The sequence below is a fragment of the Microcebus murinus genome, chromosome 9 (genome assembly GCF_040939455.1).
Source record: "Microcebus murinus isolate Inina chromosome 9, M.murinus_Inina_mat1.0, whole genome shotgun sequence".
Classification (NCBI taxonomy): domain Eukaryota; kingdom Metazoa; phylum Chordata; class Mammalia; order Primates; family Cheirogaleidae; genus Microcebus; species Microcebus murinus.
The window spans coordinates 25,778,428-25,803,685 of NC_134112.1; the positions used below are offsets into that span (position 1 = coordinate 25,778,428).

At 36.7% G+C, this 25,258-nt stretch overlaps 1 protein-coding gene across 7 annotated transcripts in view; it reads right to left on the minus strand.

Annotated features, from left to right (window-relative positions):
* Positions 1-235: 235 nt before the first annotated feature.
* The window catches only part of SNX10 (sorting nexin 10), a 75,513-nt gene continuing 50,490 nt past the window's right edge, over positions 236-25,258 (minus strand). For 5 of the 7 annotated variants that reach the window (XM_076006346.1, XM_076006344.1, XM_076006345.1 and 2 more), the window contains 5 exons: positions 13,134-13,220; positions 9,334-9,434; positions 8,716-8,814; positions 2,498-2,710; positions 236-2,042 (listed from right to left, as the gene is read on the minus strand). In XM_076006346.1, coding sequence (XP_075862461.1) covers positions 1,961-2,042; positions 2,498-2,710; positions 8,716-8,814; positions 9,334-9,434; positions 13,134-13,220 — 582 coding nt within the window. In that variant the 3' untranslated portion in view covers positions 236-1,960. Of the gene's footprint in view, positions 2,043-2,497; positions 2,711-8,715; positions 8,815-9,333; positions 9,435-13,133; positions 13,279-18,174; positions 18,304-25,258 lie in introns of those variants that run through there. The other 2 variants (XM_012773350.2, XM_076006347.1) reach the window with 2 other exon arrangements.

Sequence of the window (25,258 nt, forward strand, 5' to 3'; positions counted from 1 at the left end):
TAGCAAAACCAAACCACAGCTAAAAGCCTCAAATATGTATGGCAATAGTGAATATTAAACCAAGTTTTACCAAAGTTCCTCATAAAAAATTACTGATAATTCAAAAACACACTGAGTTTTGGTCTAAGTCAGAATAAATATAGTCTCTTGTATAAAATAAATGATCTGGCAAAGTTGATTTTTTTTTCACCTTTAATGTGAAAATGACGATTTCATGACATTTACATACCAAATATTGAGGCAGTACTTATTATTGATGGTTATCTTACATCATCTAAAAGTAACATGACAATTGGTGGCACAGTATATGCTTTTCAAAACTGCTGTAAAACAGAAACATTGTGAATTCAAATACATATTGCTGAGGGGCTGGGGATAGCTCTTAAATGCCCAGATGGCAAACTTTACATCTTAGCAAGATAAGAAATTGCTAAATCTTTTCTTTTCCTGTGTTAAAATAATGAAGATCACATTTAATCAAAATGTTTATAAAAATTTAATAATGTTTTAATCCAAACCATAAAAAGGATAAATTAAAGAAATATTCTTACTCTAAATTTAATTTTTTTCTGTTGATTCGTAGTTTTCTGTTTTGTTTTGTTTTGTTTTTCTGTTGGTTCTTTGAAACAAGTATTGTAAAGACTTTCTAAAAATACAATAATAGTTAAAATGAAATGGTTACTTTTTATACTAGCCTTTGTTACTCTCCAATTAGGCTGAGTAACATTTAATTAAAGCAACAAGTTATCCAGTTATGTGAAAATATCTTCCTGTTAGTTTCACAGAGATATTTTTGTTCCATTCAGCAAAGAAGAAATTTGAGTAATTATCTCAAGAAAATGCTGCCTCATCTGAAATTTGAAGTTCAAGTAGTTTATCTAAGACATACAATCTTTGGGCCACTGAAAACAAACAAAAAAGACATTTCATTAAAATTATACCAATCTACATGTACATGTTTAAAAGTAAAGGGCATTTAAAAAAATGAATGATTAATTCTGAAATTAGCAAGTTGACATCTTTTTCTAAATTTTGGAAATATTTATTGGTAAAATTAAATTTATTAATTTTATAAGATCCTTCTTTTGACTTAAGATAAGCAATAAGTAGCCACCACTGATACTGAATGTTATCTAGTGATTAGAAATTGCACATTTGGTATCAGAAAATAAATCATTAACTCGTAATTCTAATTACACAAGAATAATGAAAACAAATTATTTCCAGAAACCATTTGTTTAAGCTGATTTTGGACAATGAAAATGTATTTTTGAATCTATATTATATTGCAATTATAAGTAAAAGTACTAGCACTATTTCTGTTTTTTCTAAGATGTAAACATTATTTTAATACATCTCTATTCATAAGATACATTTTCCATCTAAGTGTGAAATAGAATACTGTCAAGATTAAATATTCTTAAAATATATCAGTCAAACACCCAAAAGCAAAGTGTTTTGCCAGTGCACAGAAGATATCCACAAAATATCAGCCACATGTCTGAGAGAAGCAGTCTGGTCTAAGCTGTTTACTCTTCAAAGTGGTTAATATATACGCTGTGTTTACGATATCACTGCCCCATTGATACAAGAAAGAATGCTCTATCTTGATTTTAAATGCTACCTATTTACCTATCTTTTAAAATTCAATAAAACCAAGTAGGTTTTTTTTTTTAAACATATAAATCATTTCATTTGAGGGCAGGATCTTGTTTACCAATAATGTTTGCCTATAAAGGATACTATTGCATTCACAGGACTTTAGCTTGATACAGAAGCTTGGCTAAAATAAGACAACATAAAAATACCACTAATAAATAACTTCATGTCTTTAAGAATTTTAAATACCTAACATCATGACTGAGCTTTAGGTAAGAATATATTATTTATTAGCAAGCTTTTCTTCCCTATGACTGGACATAATTTGCTATTCCTAAGATAGTAACATTAGAATTATTTTTCAGGATTCCTGCGGAGCTGTACTTGTTTTACATCCATGTGAACTGCTGTCATCACTACTGTGTCCAAGCCCAGAGGATGAACTGGAAAAGAAGAGAGGGGGAAAATAATAAAAAGAGGAAATTGGTTTTCACAACACACTCAAAGCCTGAGTAACAGAGGAGAACTTTAATTATCTCCAGTCACAAAGAGAGACAGGAAATTTGGACTTTTAATTAGCCATTTGGAGTGCAGTTGGATATTTTTTTAGCTAGATAATTTAAACGCGAATAATTCAAGTCTGACTAAATGAAAGTCACATAATCAGAATGCAGATAATTGAATTTCTACTGCATTCATTAATTCGGTGTGGAGGTGTGTGTGAAGACTACTATGATGAGCTGTCACAGCTCAATAAAATCTCAGTCAATTAATTTTTTCATTATCTTAGTATTACATCAACAAAAAAGTGAAGTATGCGTATATTTCTATACGCATGCATATGTGCGCTGTGTGTTATATAAATACATACACGTTAAATCAAAACGCAGGGAAATACCTTTCTGAATCATAATCTATATCATTTTCTTTTTTTCCTTCTTCATCTTCTTCAGGGAAACGTCTGTTCATCAAGGCAAACTTGTGAATTGCTTCTTCCACAGAGTACTTAGTCTGTCCTGAAACACACGCCTCAATGTCTTCGGAATTCAGTTGGCTCTGCAAGAAGAGGTGAAGGCTGCTATCCGAAAGCAAAAGTGCATTCTGTAGGACTCTGTGTAAAACAAAAAAAAGGAAAAACAATCGGTGAACAGGAATGGTCAGTTATAGGGTAGGAGAAAGAAAAACATTAGAAATGTACCACTGAAGCAATTTCTCTACTATGGTAAACTTTGCATCAATTATGAGCTCTGCCTATTAAAGGGATGAAAGCATATGCTAACTTTTATTCAATTATTTGGAAATTTAGGTGAGTAAAAACATGAAGCCAATAGTTAAGAACATCTGTTAAAAGAATAACTTCAAGGACATTTCTTCAATTTAACCATCTGTTATGACCATGTGGATTAATTATGGAAATATTTTGCTTATATAGTCATAGAAATTTATTCTACTTAAAAAAAATTTATTGCCAACAGCATGTCAATTCAGTGATCTTTACTGGATAGGCTGTCGTGAAACATCAAAACTTTCAACTACTATTAAAAATTATATGAAAAAGTCAATACATTTCTCAGCATGTTTTACATTTTAAAACTTTACAAGTACGTTTATGTACATAAGTACATGTTTACAAGGGCTCGTGTAAGAGGTAGGTTTTTTTTTTTTTTAATATCTAAAGTTGACTACAAATTTCTCCAGAACTTCAGTGGCACTGCATCTCTACATTGCCAAAATGAGTAACCTAATAAAATTGATTCCAGCCAATTTTATATAGTTAAAATATAATTTTGTGATGAGTACATACATACTGGTCTTCCCACATTCCAGATCAAAGTTTACAAAGATAGTACAAATTTCAACTAGTGCATTAGAACTACACAGAAGAGTAAAAACTATCCTTTAGCAAAATCTATACATGTACAAATTCATACTATCGGTGAATGTGTTTTTTCTGAAATACATGTTTTAGCATGTGAAATCAAGTCAAACTGTACCTTTATATTTAAATAAAAACTAGTTTTATCTTTTTAGCAAAGATTTTGGCATTATGATAATTTAGTATCTATTAATAGTTCAATAATGACAGAATACGAGACACTAAGACCAGATGTAAGGAACAAAACTAGAACACTAAAATCCAAGTATAATTTTGCCCAACATGGGATTTTTCATATAAAGATCTATGAAAAAGAGATCATGTGTTTCAGACCAAATGAACCTTACCTTATATCCTGCATGTTTAAACAAGTAATTAGGAAAGTAAATCTCTTTGGCCATTAATATCAATTTAGTTAAAATCCAAGGTCATTAGAATACCAACCAAGTCCTTTTCTTCAAAATAAAACAGAATCATTTCTGGATAAAGGCAAATATCTAAAAGTGCACCGTATCAAAACCAAAACCTAGCCATCCTCTTTGCTTCAACAGGCTTACAAACAGTTTGAGAAAATATTCTTTACTGGTCTACTAAAAGGAAAAGTAAAACCTTTGTGCTTTTTAAAAGGCAAAATCTCAAGCAAAGCAGCTAAATACTTCCTTTCCTTCTGTGTCCTCTGCCCTGGGTTCTCCCAGAAGAAGATCATGTCACATGATATAGATTAATTTACCAAGTACAAGTAGCTAAGTAGTAAATCCCTTTTTACTACTCTTCAAGATTTATTCTCTACATTTACCAGTGTTTACCATTCTTGTTTTAAATACATCAAATTAAGAGAAGAGTTATATAGCAACAACCCATTAATATTAACTCGGACTCTCTGTAAAGTTTGAGCAGAGTGTTTCCCGTGGCCTTCTGTCAGTGGTTTCCTGCCAGCCATAATACAAGTAACTGTTCATAGGATTATACGCACTGCTTTGTTTCTCTTGGGATTGTGTTTTATTTTCTTTATAAAATAATGGGTAATCTTTAAAATTGATTTTAGATGGTTTGAGGCATTACACTACAAAAGTAATGAGCACTAATGCCAATGATATTGGACACAAATTCATTTTAGCTTTATTTCACGTCTGAAGCAATTTTACTGAGCCTTGAACCGCTCACGCGCCGTTATTAACTTGCTAGTAACCTAACACATGGGTACAGCAAACAAAAGTGATCAGAGTCCAGGTTGATCGGGACCTCAAGGCTACTGTCCTTTTTCTTGCGCTATAATTCAATTTCCAATTTTACTGTACATTAGACTCATTATTTCCCAGTCTTTTCTGCTCAATACTGCCATCTGGGGGACATCCAGGTGAAAAAAGAGGGAACCTGGCCCACCCAGCTCACAATTCTGAAGATGTGGATGGGGAAGGAACACCCGGACACTCACACAGGGCCAGCGTTTCAAACACAGCGGGTCTGCTAGGCACAGTTTTGGTTTTTGGAATCCCCTCTCTCACTCACTGGCTAAATATATGCTCTATGGGTATGAGTTTTAAATAAGCAAAAGTAATTTTTTAATTTATGCTTTTTATTTTATAGTCAGGTATTTCATTCTGAAATTTAAAATTCAATCAGGCTTCTGCCTATAACCCTAGTACTCTGGGAGGCTAACTTGGGAGGATCCCTGGAGGCCAGGAGTTCAAGACTAGCCTGGGCAACAGAGTGAGACCGCATCTCTACAAAAAAATTGAAAATATCAGCCAGACACGGTGGTGTGCACCTATAGTCCTAGCTACTCAGGAGGCTAAGGCAGGAGGATCACCCAAGCCCAGGAAATTGAGGCTGTAGTGAGCTAAGATTGTGCCACTGTACTCCAGCCTGGGCAACAGAGTAAGACTCTGTCTCTTAAAAAAAAAAAAAAAAAAAAGGAAAATAAAAAGAAGAATTAAAAAATTAAAATGCAAACTTTTGAGTGTGTTTTCCCATCTCATTCAGTAAGCATAATTAGTTCATTCTCAATACTATTTGGTTTACTATCTATCATAGAGGGTTGTGATTACCACTATTATAATATTAAATACTATTTTTTCCTTAGTCACATTTGTGCCACGTGTTCCACAAACAAATCGAATAGCAGAAAATCAAATTCAAACTTAATATAAAGAGTACTTTGTAAAACAGTCAATAAAATGTCATTTTTAGAAGCTTTCATAAAAATAAAATGTATATCATTTTCAAGCCTTTGTAAAAGGAACAAAAAATAGTCTCTAGGATTTTAAAGGAATTTCTAAAAAGATATGTACAACATGACTCAAAAGTTATTTCCTTCCTCATAACAACTTTAAACAAAGTAAAACCTGTTTTTTCCTTGAATTGGACACAGTTGAAAATCTGGTTTTCCTCAACATGATTTTATTAGGTATTATTGTATCTTGGTTTAATTGAGAACAATATATAGGTATACAAGATCATTTAGTCCTAGCAAAAGATGTCTTGGGTCCACTGAGCCCAATATGATGACATACATACACGTCTGTATATAGTATGTGGAAGATTAGCAGTTTGATGTAGAAAAAAGTTAATTCAGCCTGTTTAGCTGAGTTAATTTAAAAGTAAACAGCTGAAAAACATAAAACCTACAAATCTTCATTGAAGACATTCATGATCTGTGCTGTGGTGCCCTCTATTGAACACAAAGACTTACAAAAGGCGTGTGTCTGTGTGTCTCTGTGTGTGTGTGTATGTGTGTGTGTGTGTGTGTGTGTGTAAAACTAGCTGTAGCGTTTTAATGGTGGCCTTTTGTAACAAATTTTATATTCTTTAAATTTTTAAGAAATATAAAACCATTATACAAAAGTCTAAATTGTAGGGTAAAGGTGGTTATATTAATGGTACAGATTCAGTGAAGAAGGAGAGCTGGCTCCGATTCATGAATAAACCTATACAAACCTAAATTGAAAATCCCATTCAAATCTAAAATCCCACTCAAACCTAAAAAATCAGTAGGAATTCCATTATTCGTAGTTGGAGACTTACCAACAGCATTTATAATTTTAGTCCATAACTTCCTTTTTCCATACCAATGAGGAGTGGCTTTCAATTTATCATTAGTCAGGGGAAAGAATGCAAAAGGCAGATTATGGTTGTGATTGAAGAAAAATGAATATATTTGAAAAGTCTCACAATCATACTGACAAAATTTAGCTAGTATTTAAGAGTTCTGCTAATTTAAAATGTGCTGGTTCCTAGGATGAAGATAGTGCCTCCACCTTTCGTATTATTTCCTTCTTTGTAAAACTGAGATAATACCCAACTCCTACGATTTTTGTGAGTATTGAGATAAAACATGTAAAATGCCAAACATGTAGCAAATGTTCAATAAATGGTAGAAGTTATTCTTGTTTGGTTCCTAGTGAAAGAATTTGCTAATTCCTCTACAAATGACCTTAAAACGATTATCATTTTCAAGATGGTCATTATTATTTTGATATCATTTGATATCAAAATGATATCATTATCAAAATGAAATCATTAATTTTGGTAGATCAACTGTGGATGGAAATGTTATGTTTTAAACAATGAAGTGATCCCTGGTCAAAAACATGCACTGTGCGTAACTACCAACATAAATTCACGGCCCATGCTGTCTTTTCACCTCAAATAAGGAGATTTCTCTATGGCAGACAAGCTGCTCCTAGTGTTGGCAGGGACTGTGGGACTCAGCCAGCCCTTCCCAGGCCTCATTGGTGAGGGGCAGGCTGCAGCTCCCCAGGGTAGCATCTAGAGTGACAGGCCACTCTGCAAACTTGGGCTGGAGGGACCACATCTAAAGGGAGAGGCCATCAGCCACCTGGGCCTTATAGAGACAACAATTAAAATGAGAGCTGTCTTCAGAGGGAAAGTGCAGGAAAAACTTGACCAGGCCTTTGTTCTGTCATGCCTGTGATACCCCCCCAAAATTCCACTGTAATGTTTTTGGAGGATTTTGGCTCCGCTAATCAGTCCTTCTGGTCTCTTCTCATTTTTATTCCTCTGGCTTCTCTTCCTTTTCCCACTCTCCCTTTGTTTTATAATCTTGGATCTTTCTAGATGTCTCTACCACACCTTCAAAGGAAAGGCACTATGTCAATGTAATAGAAATAAATATTAACATTCATGTGTATCCTTAATACCCAAATCCTTTATGTCTGAGCCAAATTAGAAGAAGGCAGTATATTCTTTCAGGCTTGCTCTAGGGTCCTATTTAGTGAACTCAAAAAGGAAATGACTTCAGATCCTGGAAAAAAACTGCTAGAATAAGAATGAGAGATCAGGAGACTGGGCCCTGCTGCTACCTGGCATTCACATGACTCAGCCTATTTCCTTATCTATAAAGAATAGGAAATTAGAAAAACAAGCTCAAAGCTACTTCATACCTAACTGCCTTAAAACAGTAACAATCAACATTTAGACAGTACACATTATTTGCGGTACACCACTGTGAATGTTTTACATTCATTAACTATGATGTAGGTACTGTTATTACCCCATTTTATAGATGGGAAAACACAGGCATAGAAGAGGCAGGATCTGGACCCAGGCAGCCTGGCCTTGGAGTCTATATGAAAACTACACTGCTTCCCATGGAACAACTATTCTAGTGTTCCAAAGGGGGAGGGGGAAGGGAAATCACGGTAGTGTGAATTCAAGTAGCTTTAACTGCAGTACCCACCATCACAGAGTAATCCAGCGTTAATAACCCACTGAGACTATTCAAACACCACCAAATACTGCTCTATAAACATTCCCTCTGAAGATCAGAGTTAAGCCATTCATTTAAAGGAGCCCGGAAGGGTATTAACAGCCCATCGTAGACCTTATTTTGGTCTGTCAATCCTAAATGTCGTAAACGAAGACCGTTTTTAAGAAGTGCCTTTGTATAATTAGGCACATGTTTCCTGGAAATTTTTACTTTTGTCAGCTACACTCCCAAGTAATTTGGATCTGCTTTACAGCTTAAGGAGTCCATATATTATCTGATTCGATTATTGTAGTTCATTGTTTTCTTTCTAGAAGATTTGGTCCCAATTATGTACCATATGATGTGAGCCACAAGATGGCGCTCTAATATAGGAAATGGACTGCTGAGCTCAGCCCTAGAGCAGATTATCAGCATTTCAGAAACTAATAATTTCCCCTATATAATCACACAGTTCTTCCAAAGCATTTTGCACACTTCCCTTGTCCAGCCACGGGAGTTTCCACACACTTACTTTCTGAGGAAATCTTCCAACCCCTGCCGACGCTGATCCACATGCTGGCTATTGTTCATGTTGAAAAATAGGTTTTTAGATGGAAGTTCTGGCAGTTGTCTTATAAGAAAGAAAAAAAAAAAACATTTTTAAATGATCAAATCAAAGTGGTTTCATTACAGAAATCCCTCAAAGTGAGGGCAAATTATGCATGATGATGATCTCGTAGCTATTATTTAGGTATTATTCTACATGCTATAGCTATATAATAAGGATATGAGTAAATCAGTTAAAGAAAAATCCATCTTTAAACATTTAAAGAGGTCTTTCATGGTCATTACCTATAAAATCCTAGTGAAATCCAAGTGATAAATGTTAAATTCAGATGCAGTAGCTACGAAACTAACTCAAACTATATATATTGTAGTCAAAAAGAAAGGCTATAAAATCCTTCATATCTTATATATCTTAATGCCTATCAATTTTTAAATATTGAACATAATAATAAAGTCTGCTCAATATACTCTAAAATCACTTACACCATCGAGGGGGGCATGGGCAATATACGTAACCTTAACATTTGTACTCCCATAATATGCTGAAATAAAAATAAATGAATAAATAAATAAAATCACTTACACCAGCAATGCATTACTTTGGAGTCTCTGCCTCAGCCACACAAATTCTCTATATCTTCTTCGTACACAGGATGTTTTCATTGTAAAACACATACTATTAGTCTGCACAGAAAAAGAGAAAAATATGAGCCTCATTGTAAGGAAAAAATGCTTTTCTTATATCCATAACTTATATTATCCCAATATCCATCCTAAATAGGATTTAAACCACAAAAAAATATATATTTACATTTATGCAAGTATTCTGAAATCTTGCACGTACACCACCAACATAACACCCCTGAAGACAGCCAGGATGACATGAATGAGCAATGCTGTCCCAGGCAAGGGGTGACCTGGCCAATTTCTGTGTCTTAAAGGCGCCTCCTGCTCACCTGACTATGAGCACTACTTTCAAAGATGAATCACAAAAATAAACAAATCCTAAGGTATAAATGATTGGTAGGAGCTCAGGATCAAGCATTGCATTTTCACAAGACATCACGGAAGTCTTCATCTCCTGGACATGACCGTCCCTACAGACCACTCAAATCATCAGGAATCCAGAAACCATTTTTAAACTAGAGAACAGCACTTCCCTTCTCTGCTAGCTGTGACAGGGGGTGTGACCTGATCCATGGTGGCTGTGGAGCATCTGGTGTAAAGGACACACAGACCAGAACTGCAGGCCTGGCTCTGCCACAGCGCAAGCCGCTTACACTTCAGTTCCCTGAGTGCTAAAAATGGGATCAGCTAGTATGTATCTGCTTCACTGGGTGGTTGTCAGGATTGATAATAAGCACTTGGCAAATGTTATCTATTAATAGTCTTATTAGTTACCAAGTGTTGGTTTCTTTCCAGCTACCCTAAGGCAGACTTGGAAAAAGCCACCTATAGAGTCCTCATCCTAAGCTAAGCCATAATGCTTTTCCTTTGGGTAAACCACAAGACAGGTAAATATTCTCCTTTGGGTAAAATAAGAAACTAGCAAATATTTGTGTCTACTGGTTTTTGAAAATAAGAACATCCCTAGTCTCCCTATTTATTTCAAAATTCTATTTTTTAATCTTTACATTACCAAATAAGAATTTTTTGCCCTCAAGATTTATATTATTTCAAAAATTAGTATTATACCACTTAATAAGCCCAGCACTTGTTTTGCTTGGGAAATCTAAGTAATTATGTGCATTAGTTTTTTAAATGTTCCCATGAAATGTATGGCATAGTTCCTGGTATTCCTGAACTTTACGTAAAGTTCAGAAGACCTCAGAATGCAGCGAAGTTAAGAGACTCACCCCCAAAGCAACTACCGGTCTAAATCCCACTATCTTTGACGATACGGCAGCAAAACAGGAGTTGGGTGGAAGGAGTTGGTGGCATAATAACATTTGTGGGTGAATTTCAAAGCACAACAGGGCCTCGCTCTAATGTGCTCCTTAGGGACTAAGCCAGCAGACCGTCTCACAGCAGAATCAGTGCCTTAATGAGGTTTGAGCAGGTATCTTCTCAGTACCCTCTCCCCAGAGAGTACCAGACCACTGCAGGGACTCCTGCCATCTCAGGTGCAGGCTGGGCCAATTTAAACTCCCTCTAATTTCTCTGCTCACAATCATCATGCATGTCAGTAACCACAGATCTACCTGGTACCTACATCAGACTAAGGACCACCCATAAGTACTTCATTTGCAGAGAAGTTAGGGGGGTATCCATGATGGACTACCCAGCTCTACAATCTACTAGTTTAACATTCCAAGCAAACGTTAAGATTTCAGAGTTAACTAATATATCATTTCCCTTGAGGTTAATTTAAAGGAGTTAAGCCCCAGCTTCTCTCTGCAAAGCTCTATGTGGTACAGCATTTAAAAGAGGCCAACTACAACTCTCTAGCCTTGCCATTCACTTTATTTTGTTTTATTTTTTTAAAACAGAGTCTTGCTCTGTCACTCAGGCTAGAGTGCAGTGGCATGATCATAGCTCACTGCAGCTGCAAACTCCTAGGCTCGAGGGATCCTCCTGCCTCAGCCTACCAAGTAGCTGGGACTACAGGTGCACTCCACCATGCCTGGCTAATTTTTAAATTTTTTGTAGAGACGGAGTTTCACTACATTTCCCAGGCTGGGCTCAAACTCCCAGCCTCAAGTGATCTTCCAGCCTTGGCATCTGAAAGTGCCCACCATCCACTTTTCATTGCACAATGGGCAGAAGCCTCTTCACGATTAGATTATACTGAGATCACTGATTGAACAAATTCCTCTAAATCTATTTGCTTGTTTCTGCTACCCACCAAGCCAAAAAGATTTATCCATTGTCAATTTATTAGCATTTCAGAGAAGTGCCAAACATCATCAAATAATATTTGTGGAAGCCATCATTTCTGGCTCCAGGTGGAGATTTCTGAATTCATGTCATGCTATTTATACAGCAAAGAAGAATCTACACTTTCATTAACTCCTGCAAATAATTAAATGTATGCCTATCATAAAGTATGCGATAAGGACTCACAAATTTTTTTAACAGAAAGTTAAAAGGCAACTAAAGAACTTCGTTTTACTTCAAGGGCTTATTCTTATAAGCCCATAATTTTCCACACAGAATGCAATTCCGGTGTGAGTAAAACCAAAACAAATAAAAATACATGGCATATCCTGGCAATGGCCTCTAGCACAATCAAAAGAGCAGTTCTGAGCTTTTACTTTGTTTATTTCCTAAGTTAGAGAACCTCAGGGGAAAAAAGAGAAGACAGAATAAGATAAAAAAGGTTTATGGCTAGCATTTGGGAGTCCAATATGCTAATTTAGTCATTTACAATGAGAAGATTAAATAATGGCTAAATTTTACTTCAATCACCTGTGCTATGAAGTCACAGATATAATCTGAGCTAGTATCTATGCTCCCAAATTTGAATTCAGATTTGCATCCGATTTAGATGCAAAAAGTGACTATCTTCAAGACCACGAGTCCATGAGCCAATAAACTATCCTGAGGGCCAAATCTGGTCTAGCACTGGTCTTTGCAAGTAAAGTTTTATTGGGACATAATCATGCTCATTCATTTGTCCACCATCTATGGCTGCTTTCCACCTACAATAGCAAAAACGAATAGTTTTGACAGAGACTGCATGGCCCACAAAGCTGAAGATATTTACTACCTTTACAGAAAACATCTGCAGACCTTTGTTCAAGATGATCACAAAGGGCCATACACTACATACACATTGTTCAAGAGATTTGGATACAGTAGTATCCAAGCAAGTTATATCATTTCTAGTTGTTTACTAACAACTTAATTACAGTGTAGACAAATTAATTGCACATATTCATTTCCTACTTTCTGATTCTAAGTATAAAACACTACACATCACTTTTCCAGAGAACTCTATAGTCTCTCAAAATTTATTTTTTAGACATTATATTATCTAGAAATATACTATAGCAGATCACAAAGAAATACCGTTAATGAGCTATAAATATTCTTTAACCACAAATTTTGGATCTATTCACACCTTCATATGTGATGCAATAAGCATTAATATGAATATTAACAAAGCTACAATAAGGAATTCAAACAAGTATTTTTTTCAGCTTTAGGAACCATCTTACTACTTCATTTAAGATACAAGCATTAGTTGTAATAATTCCAATTCAGTTGTTTGAATTAGGAAAGCTTTCACAAATTTCAATTTTAAGTACATAACAGTATCCCTTAAAATGTATGCTACCAGCCCAGGCAACAGAGTGAGACTCTGTTTCAAAAAGAAAAAAAAAAAAAAAAGTATGCTACGTAACAATTACGATTTCTATTAATGACTTACTGCATACTTACATGAATACATATCTCATAGTCAATATAAGAATGCCAAAAGTCCTCCTTCTGAATCCTAGGATCTCGAACCCAGACGCTCACAAATTCCTGTAACGGCATCATGAACAGAAATCTGCTTCAGAATTGCCAGCCGGGCTAGAAAGAGCTGAGAGAAATGACTGCACTAGAACAAAACTGAAACGTGGTTGCAATCCTTTAAAAAACAAGAAGTAAAGTTCATGAATCAGGCACCACAAATAAGTCCAGAAAACACTTTTTTGCCACAAATGGAATTTCTTAAATAATGCAATACTGAGTTGGACACACTTTTCAATAGTTTTACAGGTTATTGGAAGGCAACAGAGTATACTCTGAAACTGATTTTTAATTTTTAATCATGAAAAATAGATTCACCTTTCCTCAAATTTTAAAAGCAGTCATTTCTTACTTGCTTTTTCTCTATAAATTAAAATTATGGGCCCTGCCTGGTAAATCACTTTTTAGAACACAAATAAGAAAGGGTAACAAAGGGCCCGTGAAAGGCAAGCAATGAGAGTTGAAATTAACTTTTGTACATACAACCCAGCCTCAGAGAATAAGTGGTAACAACTTATTAATAGAAAGATGAACACCTTCTTTTACACAATACTTTTTTCTATTTTAAAAATACATTTCCCATAGGCCGGGCGCGATGCCTCACGCCTGTAATCCTAGCACTCTGGGAGGCCGAGGTGGGCGGATTGCTCAAGGTCAGGAGTTCAAAACCAGCCTGAGCGAGACCCCATCTCTACTATAAAAATAGAAAGAAATTAATTGGCCAACTAATATATATATATATATATATATATATATATACACACACACATACATATATATATATAAAATTAGCCGGGCATGGTGGCTCGTGCCTGTAGTCCCAGCGACTCAAGAGGCTGAGGCAGTAGGATTGCTTGAGCCCAGGAGTTTGAGGTTGCTGTGAGCTAGGCTGACGCCATGGCACTCACTCTAGCCTAGGCAAGAAAGCGAGACTCTGTCTCAAAAAAAAAATACATTTCCCATATAGTAAATCATTTCATCTTTGTAACATCTTTGTGTTATAGGTAAAAATTAGAGATGTAAAAAAAATATACAGTAGATATTATAATTTTGTTCCTTTGTAAAGATAATAACAGGAAGAAATACAGGGTAAAACTTAAAACAACACGTTCCAAAAAGTGCTCTTAAGTAAATATGTTCAGTTTAAAAATATGAAAATGTACAGCAAAAAAGTGTTAGCATGAAAAAGCTGGCATGATAAATTTTAAAGTATATCTTACTCAGTGATCATAAATTTGCTAACTGAATTTCATTTTAAATATTTTAACTTTTTGTTAAGATTGGAGCTTCAAGGCTGACATTTAGGCCTCTCGTTGCTTTGGGCACATCTGAGAGGCAGGCTGCAAAGGCTCTAGAGAGGAGTATTTTCTGGACAAAGCACCTCCACTTTGTTATGCAGACAATAAAGGGATAATTTTCAGTACAGAGGACTTTTTAAAAAATCAGAAAAACAGTCTACATGGCCCGAAAATAACTTTCACCACCTATCAAATTTCATCTTCTAGGACAACATACACTTCGTTCTTGCATTTAAGACTTCTGTCCCACTGGTTGTTCTCAGTAGATAGGTATTATGAGTTAATGTCCCAAAAAGTCTTATTTTAAAATCTTTTTATTATGTATTTTTTAAAAATCATTTAGGAGACACAGAAACAGAATAAAAACAAGATAACAGTATATCAATGCTCTAAATGGTCATTATTTCTTAAAAGTACATTCTAAGTTATAAGAGGGACTATAAAAATAATTTTTAAAGCAAAGCATCTGTAATATCCCCTAATTACATACAGTGGGATTGAGTCTGCGATAAAGTAGATTCTGCCCAGAGACAGAAGCAAAATCCAGGCACTCCGCTCTTAGTCTTTGTTTTTCACCTCAGTCTCCTGTCAGTGTGTATGTTTGTGTGTGTCTCTGTACGTGTGTGTGTTTTAGTACTTATCACATATCTACAGCTCTTTTTTTTTTGAGACAGAGTCTCACTCTGATGCCTGGGCTAGAGTGCCGTGGTGTCAGCCTCGCTCATAGCAACCTCAAACTCCTGGGCTCAAGCAATACTTCTGCCTCAGCCTCCCAAGTAGCTGGGACCACAGGCATGCACCACCCCACCCGGCTAATTTTTTATATATATATTTTAGTTCTCCAGCTAATTTCTTTCTATTTTTTAGTAGAGATGGGGTCTTGCTCTTGCTCAGGCTGGTCTCAAACTCCTGAGCTCAAACCATCCTCCCGCCTCGGCCTCCCAGAGTGCTAGGACCACAGGCATGAGCCACCTCGCCCGGCCATCACATATCTACAGTTCTTAGAATGAATGAATCAATCAATCATCAATGAATCAAGGAACACAAAGACAAGTTTGGAAAAGGAGAGAAGACCACAAGTTCAGAGTGGATCCTGTTGCCCACCCTCACCCCCAACCCTACACACACACTCAGAGCTGCTCCCTGACCTGCAGGGGCCCTGGGCACTTTGGCCTCCACGGGTCCTTTCCTCCAGAAAAAAAAATATTAAAAATCATACTTTAAAAAACTACACTGGTATAAAGATGAATATATTAACAGTATATACCGAAATCTTTTCTTTGACCTGAAAGTTCATTTCACTCTTCTGATTTTAAAAGAAATTAGAACATTTTCATGGGCCCCCAAAAGTCATGTGGGCCCTGGGCACCGAGTCTGATGAAGAAGTCGGCCCTGCCTTCATTCTGAGCCGGGGGGATGCTGACAACAGCAGTCCAGGCCACCCTGGGCCCTTCCAGCCAGACTACAGTGATGGGTCCCAGCCACCAGATCACATGTGAGCCATGCTCCCTCAGAGGGTGTTGGCAGTTCCATTTTTCCATTGAAGAGGCAGAAGTTCCTAGATATACCAAAAAAGGGAAATTAACTATTTCCAAGAGCTCTACATTCCTCAGTAACAGCAGAAGACATGCACCTGTTACGGAAATCGTGGGCCTTCACAGAGAGTAAACAAAAATGAAAAGGCAAGGAAACAACATTTTTCGATTTGCTACAATTTGTGATTTTTTTCAAAAAGGTTTCTGAACTGAAACTGTAAAATCCACAGTTACTACAATGCCACATTCCCCCTGACTATTCAACATATTATTAATCAATGATGGTAGTAAGGACAAATAGTTCTGGGGAAAAAAATCAGGGTTTCCCCCCCTATTTGTTGGCTATTGTCCAGGTATTAACAGAGAGACTTTGAGCAGCATGTCCCATTTTGTGGAAAGAACACTGAATCTATAGTCACAAAACCAGGGGTAAATTCTGGCTCACTCACTCCCTAAATTATGAATTTATTTGCTGAGCCTAGTTTTCACATCTGGAAAATGGGAATGATTCCTGTCCAAGCTCTCTCAGCTGTTTGTTACGTGGGTCAAATTATAAAATACTGGTAAGAGCAATGGGAAAATTTTCATTAAGTGCTATATGAGTATAAAGTATTATAACATACAAAGAAAAATGTTTGCCAACCCAAAGCACTGAGGCCTTGCCACAGATGCTAAGCTCCTGTAGTGCAGTTTAGACTGTCTTATATGACTTGAGTGCATGGCACATTAATTGGCATTAAGTAATTAAGAAATGCTAAAAAAAAATTATTAATTCAAAAACCCAGTAGCAAATACTCTAACAGTGTAGTTTTTCAGTAAAAGACAGAGTGACCTAATGATTTCACAGTACTTCCTAGAATAGGCACCTCCTAATATGTGTAAAAGGAACAGACATCATAATGACAAATTGTGGTAAAGGATCTATTTTCCTCATCTCAATGGGTTGGAATTCTCGGACTCTCCCATTATTATTACTCCTTAAGTCTAATTTATTATCGAGGAGAGACTATGTTGAATACAAATTCTAAAGCCATGCTGGAAAAAGACGCCTTCTAAGAACACAGCAATGTATTCTAAATGCATACTCAAAATCACTGCAGCAGCAAGACTCTAAATTTTTTTTTCAATCCCGAACATCTTTAATTCGGTTGAAGTGCTAAACGTCACTATTCTTTTGCGATGGCAAGCTTTTCTTCCTTCTCTGGTCCCTGAAACGTTGCCGTGCCCGAGGCTGCCATTCTTCATAGCCTGTTGCAGTTCTAGGGTGACCTCATCCAAACACATTCAACCAACCTACATGAGCTGATGGTTCCCACAGCTCCATCCCAGTCCCAGTATCGCTCCCAGGTATCCAGCCTCTGGCCTGATCCACCGAGAAGTCCCATGAGCATCAGCACCCACAGCCCTCCCACCTCACCCTGCTCCCCACCAACCCCAGCCAGAAACCCAGTTCCCCCAGACTTCTGTTTCACTCGTCCCCCAGTACCGCACTGACCAAGTCCTTTCGATCCACTCTCCTTGGAACCACCCACGACTCCATTCGCTCTGCTGCTGCCTTGGTTCAGGGGCCTCTTGGCCAACATGAATGCAAGAGCCGCTAATGTAACTCTGAATCCATACCCAATGCGCCCCCTACACTAAGACAGAAGTGGCTCTAAAATTTGCACCTGATGATTTTGCTTCCCTGCTGAAAATCCTTCAAAGGCTGCCCCATAATCTTCAAGATCAAGTTTAAACGCCTCAGGTAGCACAAAACAGCCTTTCATAATTTCCGCTCTACTTATCTCTAAAGTCTCAGCTTGGGTCCCCGTCCCCATCACAACACGCCATTTCACACTTCCCTGCCCTGGAACACACTGTTCTTTCTGCCTGGATTGCTAGCCGCATCCTAGTTCTTTTCTTTTTTTTTTTTTTTTTTTTTTTTTTTGGTTTTGGTTTCTCTTTCCTTTTACTATTATTTGCTCACTCCAATTCATTTTTCAAATGCAATTCAGTCACCACTCCTTCTGGAAACTCTTCTCAGACTCACCTGGTCTGATTTCTTTGACCCTCCTCTGAGCCCTTAACGCCTCTGGGCACACCTTGGGCACAGTCCCAACTCACCTCACCATCAGCTTACCGCTCTATAATTACCTGGAGGCTTCCTGTACCAGACGCTAAGCTCCTCTAGGGCAGTTTACACTGTCTTGTAAGACTTGAGTGCCTCAAACATTCAATACATTCCATTAATATAGTATCATTGAATGAATAAATGAATGCCTGCAGGAATAAACAAATTGCCTTCAGAAAAAAAAAAAAAAAAAAAAACACGAGATCAAACTTCAGCTGAAATAAATGAAAACCTCATCTACTTGGGTTCTTGGGTTCCATGAATTAATGATAAGTTACTTAGCAGCTAGTCTAAAGTTTATCTTAATTTAACAAACTCCTTCCTCTAAGGGTGTGCCAATTAACAGCAGAAGGATACAAGAGCAATGTTTAAGATCTATGAGGACAAACTGGTTCCTAGCACGCTAAAGAACTCCAGAAGCACCTATTTACACAGAAATAATTGAAAATCATTCTGATAACTTCAATAACTTACTCCCCTAAGACTTGTACCAGGCAACAATTTGTTAGCCTAGTTGGAGTTAAAATATGTACTGGAAAGTAATAAAAGTACATTTATTTTAAAATATTCTATAATTCAGATGGCTCTCCCTCCCCTGCCCTGCAATTAGTAGGAATTAGTGAAGTTTCACCGTACTCCCAGCAACGAACAGCACACCCAGGAAGCCAAGGTTCACCTATAATCTCTTAATTAGACACATCCCTCACGACACTGCCCACCATCCTTCAAGGGAATGTTGACAGCCCGTCAGCCACAGAGGAAAGCTCCAGAGCCCCTTACCTAGAATCATATGGATTTCCTATGAAAATTGCTTCAGCAGCAGCAGTTAGTCAATTTAATAACCTTATTAAACACTTTAATGACTCCTTGGGCCTAATGACTATATCTAGTATAAAAGAAAAAGCTAGGCAGAGTAGAATTAAAAATTTAAACTAACTGATCCTTACCGTTCTCTATGTGAAAACAGAGTTCTGAAGACAGACTACTAGACTCTTTGAAAAGCTAATTCCCGTGTTCTCTTATGATAATCATGATTTGATTTCAATGTACCTGGTTTCTCTCCCACCCCTACCCCAGGTTCAACCTCAGTGCATGGCACATTAATTGGCATTAAGTAATTAAGAAATTCCAGGTTCAACCATTTCTTCCTTGTCTTTTTTCTTTAGCCCTGATATGAAATGAATAGTGAAATAGCTATATTGTATAGAGCACTTAAAATGTTCTAGGCACTGCACTGTTTCTCATGTTTTCCTTTACTCTTTACAAAAACCCTAAGAGCTCAGTATAATCCCATTTTACAGATAAGAAAAATGAGGCTTCTAAAGCTTAAGCAACTGGCCCAAAGCCAAATAACCAGTAAGGCTGAACTAGGTTTCAAACTCAGATCTGCCTTGTTCTAAAGCCTGTACTCTCAAACATGTTCTATCTAGTGGTTCTTTTAACAATAATAAATATTAGGTAATTTCCAATTTCACTATAATTATATTGTTTTGGAGAGGAGAAAATTATCTCTTTTCCTATTAATTAAAATAACAATTCAGACAATATATTCTTTTAAACTGTTCCTCTGGCCTCTCAAAGTTTTGTATTTAGTTTTTGTATTTCTAGCACCAAGCACTTACTAAGTGCATATTAAATATTGAGAGTTAACCAATTGATTAAAAAGAAGATTTTTTAAAGAAGGTGTACAGGTTCTCTATGCTGAAAATTATAAGATTCAGTTGAAAGAAATCAAGGAAGAGACATACTATGTTCATAAATTGGAAGACCCACCATAATAAAGCGATAAATTCTCCCCAAATTGATCAATATGGTTTAACACAATTCCTATAAAAATCCCAGCAACATTTTCTGAAGACACAGATGGGCTTATTCTAAAATTTACATGGAAAGAGAAAGACTCTAAAGTAGTCAAAATAATTTTTAAAAAGAATAAAGTGGGAAGAATTCCTTTTCCTGATGTTAAGGCTACAGATGTCAAGACAGTAGGATACTGGCAGCGGGACAGACACGGAGATCGACAGAGAAAGACCTACACAAAAACACTCAAATGACTTCTTATGTGGGCGCAAAAACAATTCAATGGAAGAGGAAAAGCCTTTTCAATAAATCGTTCTGGAACAAGGGGACATTCATAGGCCAAAAGATGAATCTCCACCTAAATCTTGCACTTGATGCAAAAATTAACGCAAAATGAATCACAGATTGAATGTAAAATGTAGAAGTATACACTTTTAGAAAAAAAACATAGAAAATCTTTCAAGCCCAGGACTAGGTGAGGAGTTCTTAGGCTTGATCCCAAAAGGGCAATCCATATAAGAAAAAAGCGATAAACTGGGCTTCACCAAAACTAAAAACTTTTGCTCTGCAAAGACCCTGTCAAGACAAATTACAGACTGGAATAAAATGTTTGCACATCACACATCCCACAAGGACTTGTATCTAGAATTTATTTAAACAAACAAACAAAAAAAAAAACCTCCTGAAACTCAACATTAAAAAAAAGAATTCAATTAGAAAACAGGCAGAAGACATGAAGAGACATTTCACTGAAGAGGACATACAGATGGCAAACAGGCACAGGGAAAGATGTTCGACATCATTAACCATCAAGGAAATAGAAATTAGCACCACAATGATATATCATATACTCTTATTACAGCTCCTAGTGGTATTATCACTATTTTTTATTTCAGCCATTGTGATAGGTGTGGGTTTTTTAGTTTTTCATCATAGCCTAAGATGAGTAGGGGCTAATTGTAAAAATATTTATTTAGATTACAATAAGATGAGTACAGACAACACTAATTAAGCAGAATGTCTAGGTATTAGGTGAATATTAATTTTTCATACCTTTGATGAGAACTTTCTATTATAAAAATAAAAACTTGTTTCAACTTGTTCTTACAATTTGGGATATTTTTTTTCCCTATTCCAATGTAGTATTTTCCATGTTTATGTATTTAAACTGGAGACTCATTCATTCATTCAATCAAAATATATTGCCCACTAACTATGTGCTAGGCACTTTCCTACACAACTAACAATTACAGAATTTATTGTATCAATGTCTTCTTAATCACCAGAATTCTATTCAAAACCTCCACATAACAATCTCACAACTAAAATCTAGTTCATTTCACACACTATATTCTTTACAACTAACACACTTGAAAGGCAGACAGAAAGTATCAAATAACCTTCCTTTATTTCCTAATAACAATTATGATAAATAAAAGACACACAAGGGATGTTGTTTGCCACTTTACAGCTTGGAGTGTGTTTAAATGCCATCCTCTGGTGGTTTTGAATAATTACATCTTACAAAGCTTTTGTTACTGCAGGATAAACAACTGTGGATGAGATTTAGCTAGGACCCCCCCCCTTTGATGTGACTTATAATAGCTCATGATGTTGCAAGTTTCTTCGCACAAGTAGTGTCTCAAATCGGGGAGAGTTAGATATTTGTATCTCATAATACATTAGGAAAAGTATAGTTTTAAAAAAAACAAAACAAAAACGCTCATCTTTTGCAATAAGAAATACTTGGCATCCTGTGCTGAATTACACCACAAAGATGCAATTAGCAAAATCCAGAGTGTGAAAACCTCTACAGGACAAACAACACAGCTTCTTCAACCAATAAACTGTAAAAGAGAAGAAATAATGACTTTAAGCAACATATCAATCAAAGGCTATGTGTGGTCCTTATGTGACTCATAATTAGAACAACTACATATACATGTTTTTTTTTAAATAATCAGGGAAATTTGAACACTGCCTGAATATTTGATGATGTGAAGGAACTGTTTAATTATTTAAAGCGTGATAATGTGGTTCGTTTTTTAAAGAGATCATGTTTTAGAAATGCATACTGAAATATTTACAGATGAAATTAGGCAAGGTCCAGAATTTGTTTCTAAATAATTGTGTCATAGCAGAAGGAGGCTGGGGGTTGGGGAAGCTTGGCCATAAGTTAATAATGAGTTTGTAAATTGTTGAAGCTGGGTGATGGGTACATGTGGCTTCCTTATATTATTCTCTCTACTTTATATATATGTTTGGTTTTTTGTTTGTTTGTTCCCATGTTGCCCAGGCTGGAGTAGGGCAGTGGCTATTCACAAGTGTGATCATAGTGCGCTACAGCCTCAAACTCCTGGCCTCAAGAGATCCTCCTACCTCAGCCTTCTGAGTAGTAGCTGGGACTACAGGCGCATGCCAGCACATCTGGCTTTACTTTGTGTATGTTTAATATATCATAATAAAAAGTTAAAACCAAAAAAAGTTAAAAAAAAAAAAGGGTGGATGGTCATCCCAAACAGACTATTTTATGAAAAAACAAATGTGGTACTCTGAAGTACAAGTCAGAAACATGGGTCTGAAAAGGTTAATCATTTGTTCAACATTTACAAATACTGCTAAATAATGATATCTTAATACTGATCTGCCACTAACAAGTAAGATTTTTCATTACAATAGAAACAAAACATGTATGAGATCAAAGAGAGAAAGAGAAAATTCCAACTAATACAGATAAGTACACCATGAAAATGAAGTCCCCCTCCTACTGGATTTCCAGGGTTTTTGTCCACCTATCCAGGACTTTTATATATATATATATATATATATATATAATGTAATTTTTCTCTCTTTGAGATGGGATCTTGCTATGTTGCCCAAGCTGGTCTCAAATTCCTGGGCTCAAGCGATCCTCCAGCCTCAGCTGCCCAGTCAGCTGGAACTACAGGCACGTGCCACCACACCTAGCTTATGCAATTTTTAAACACAAATGAGAGCATGCCATAAATATCGTTTTGTACCTTGCTTTATACACTGTACAGTCTTTCAGAAATTGTTATATGTGAGCATGTGTGGGTCAACATTATTTGTTTTAAAATAAACTTTTTCTTTTACAAGTTTTAGATGTAGAGAAAAATCACAAAGATAGCACAGAGAGTTCCTATTAGGAACTCTCCCAGTTCCTATTAGCCCACTCCCAGTTTCCCCTATGATTTACCTTTTATATTACTATGGTGCATTTGTTACAGTTAATGAACCATTCTTGATATGTTATTAACTGAAATCCATACTTTATTCAGATTTCTTTAGTTTTAACCTAATGTCATTTATCTCTTCCAGGATCACCCAGGACACCACGTTGTAATTAGTCACCGTGTTTCCTTAGGTTCCTCTTGGCTATCTATGACAGTTTCTCAGACTTTCTTGTTTTTGATGACCTGAACAATTCTGAAGAGCACTGGTAGGTATTTTGTACACTGTCCCTCAACTGGGATTCTTCTGATGTTTGTCTCAGGATTAAAGTGGTGTTACAGGTTTTAGGGAGGAAGACCATAGAGGTAAAGTGACATTTTCATAACATTGTATCGAGGGTACATATTGTCAACGTGACTTATCACTGCGGACGTTAACCTTGGTCACCTGGCTGAGGCGGTGTCTGTCAGATTTCTCCACTGAAAAGTTACTTTTTTCATTTCATAACAAATGTGAAGATGAATTTATGTTTACTAATTCTTTTCTCTGTTTGTAAGTCACCTCTAATGTAATCATAGCCAGCGGAAGTTTTTCTTGAAACGTGTTAGAATGCTAAACGGGAAGAGTGAGATATTAAACTATAAATTCTATATGATCTCAATTTCCTTAAAATGATATATGCAATTGTACAGACAAAGACTGGAAGAAACAGCCCAAACTCCCAAACTTATTTTTTCCTTTATACTTTTTCAGACATATTCTGCAATGAACAATTCTTTTAAAACATGGGTGAAGAATATAAAATGGAAGGAGGATCTTTCTTTGGGACAGGCTCAGAAAAAATATCAGAGTCCTCAAAGTAACTGTGACACAAATGCACTGCTCAGAATGATAGCACGTTCTCAGAAACCTGGTGTCTGTTGTGAGGATAATATCCCCAGCTGGTTTTCTTTTCTTACAGAAGAATATAAATTGCTTCTTACGGAAACCAAACTATTTTTGCAAACAGGCAAACTTAATAACTGGGTATAATAGAGACTGAGAAAAGGAAAAAAGGAAGGGAGGGAGGGAAAAGAAGGAAGGAAGGAGGGGACAGGGAACAACAAATGTAGGTTCTGGGGAGTGGGAGAATATTTTATTTTGCTTATTGCTTCCCTTCAAAGTACCCAATGCTACAAGACACCAAGTCGTATCCTTTATTCATTAATGATATTCACTGGTTCTACCCTAGACAGTTTCTAATCAGTTTCCCAATATCAAAACCATGCTTTCCTAGAGCAAGTCTGAAATATTACCACTGGTCGGCATAAGCATCTCTTGAACATATTAATATTACCCCTAGAAGCTATGCATCCAAAAATGGCAACACATCCCTCCCAGCTCTCCCTGTAGCCCCCTGTCTCCTCCCTCAATGGTAGGATCCTCGTGGTGCCTCCCCAGCCCACTGGGCCGTGCTCCACTCGGGGTATTCCCTCCCAAGGAACTGATGAATTTATTGTCACTAAGGTGACAATAACTGACAGTTGCCCAGGAGTTGCTGTTATACCAGTAAGAAATACACACATTTTGAAGGGGGAAAGACCCGTATCCTAAAGGCATAAATCTCTAATGGGGGAATGCAGCCATCATGACCCAAGAGACCAGGACAGATACGCCCGACCAACACACACACACACACACACACACACACACACACACACACGAGGGGCTCCTCCCACCCTTCAGGTCACATCACATAGGCAGGAATTTTGTTCCAGTTACAGCAAGTGAGCCCTGGGGAGCCGAGGAACGAGCCCACACAGAGCCTTTATGGAGGGAGCGGTGTACCAGGCACAGGGCTAGCACGTTGGACTCTGCGAGACAGACTGTAGCCAGCAGGAGGAAACTGCTGATTCACACACCACAGAAAACGAGTTCATCAAGGCTGAGGAAGGGTCCTTAGTAGTGCAGAAGAATCAAACTGCTCACTCTGGATGTTAAAAATTAAAAAGAACAGAACTGCCTCGCTCCACAAAAGACACCGTCTGAAACGTGCTTCTTGTCACAGCCACCTGCCTTTCCAATTGGATTCTGGGTTCTGTCTCATTAAACAGAAGAGTTGATTCAGTTGGGTCC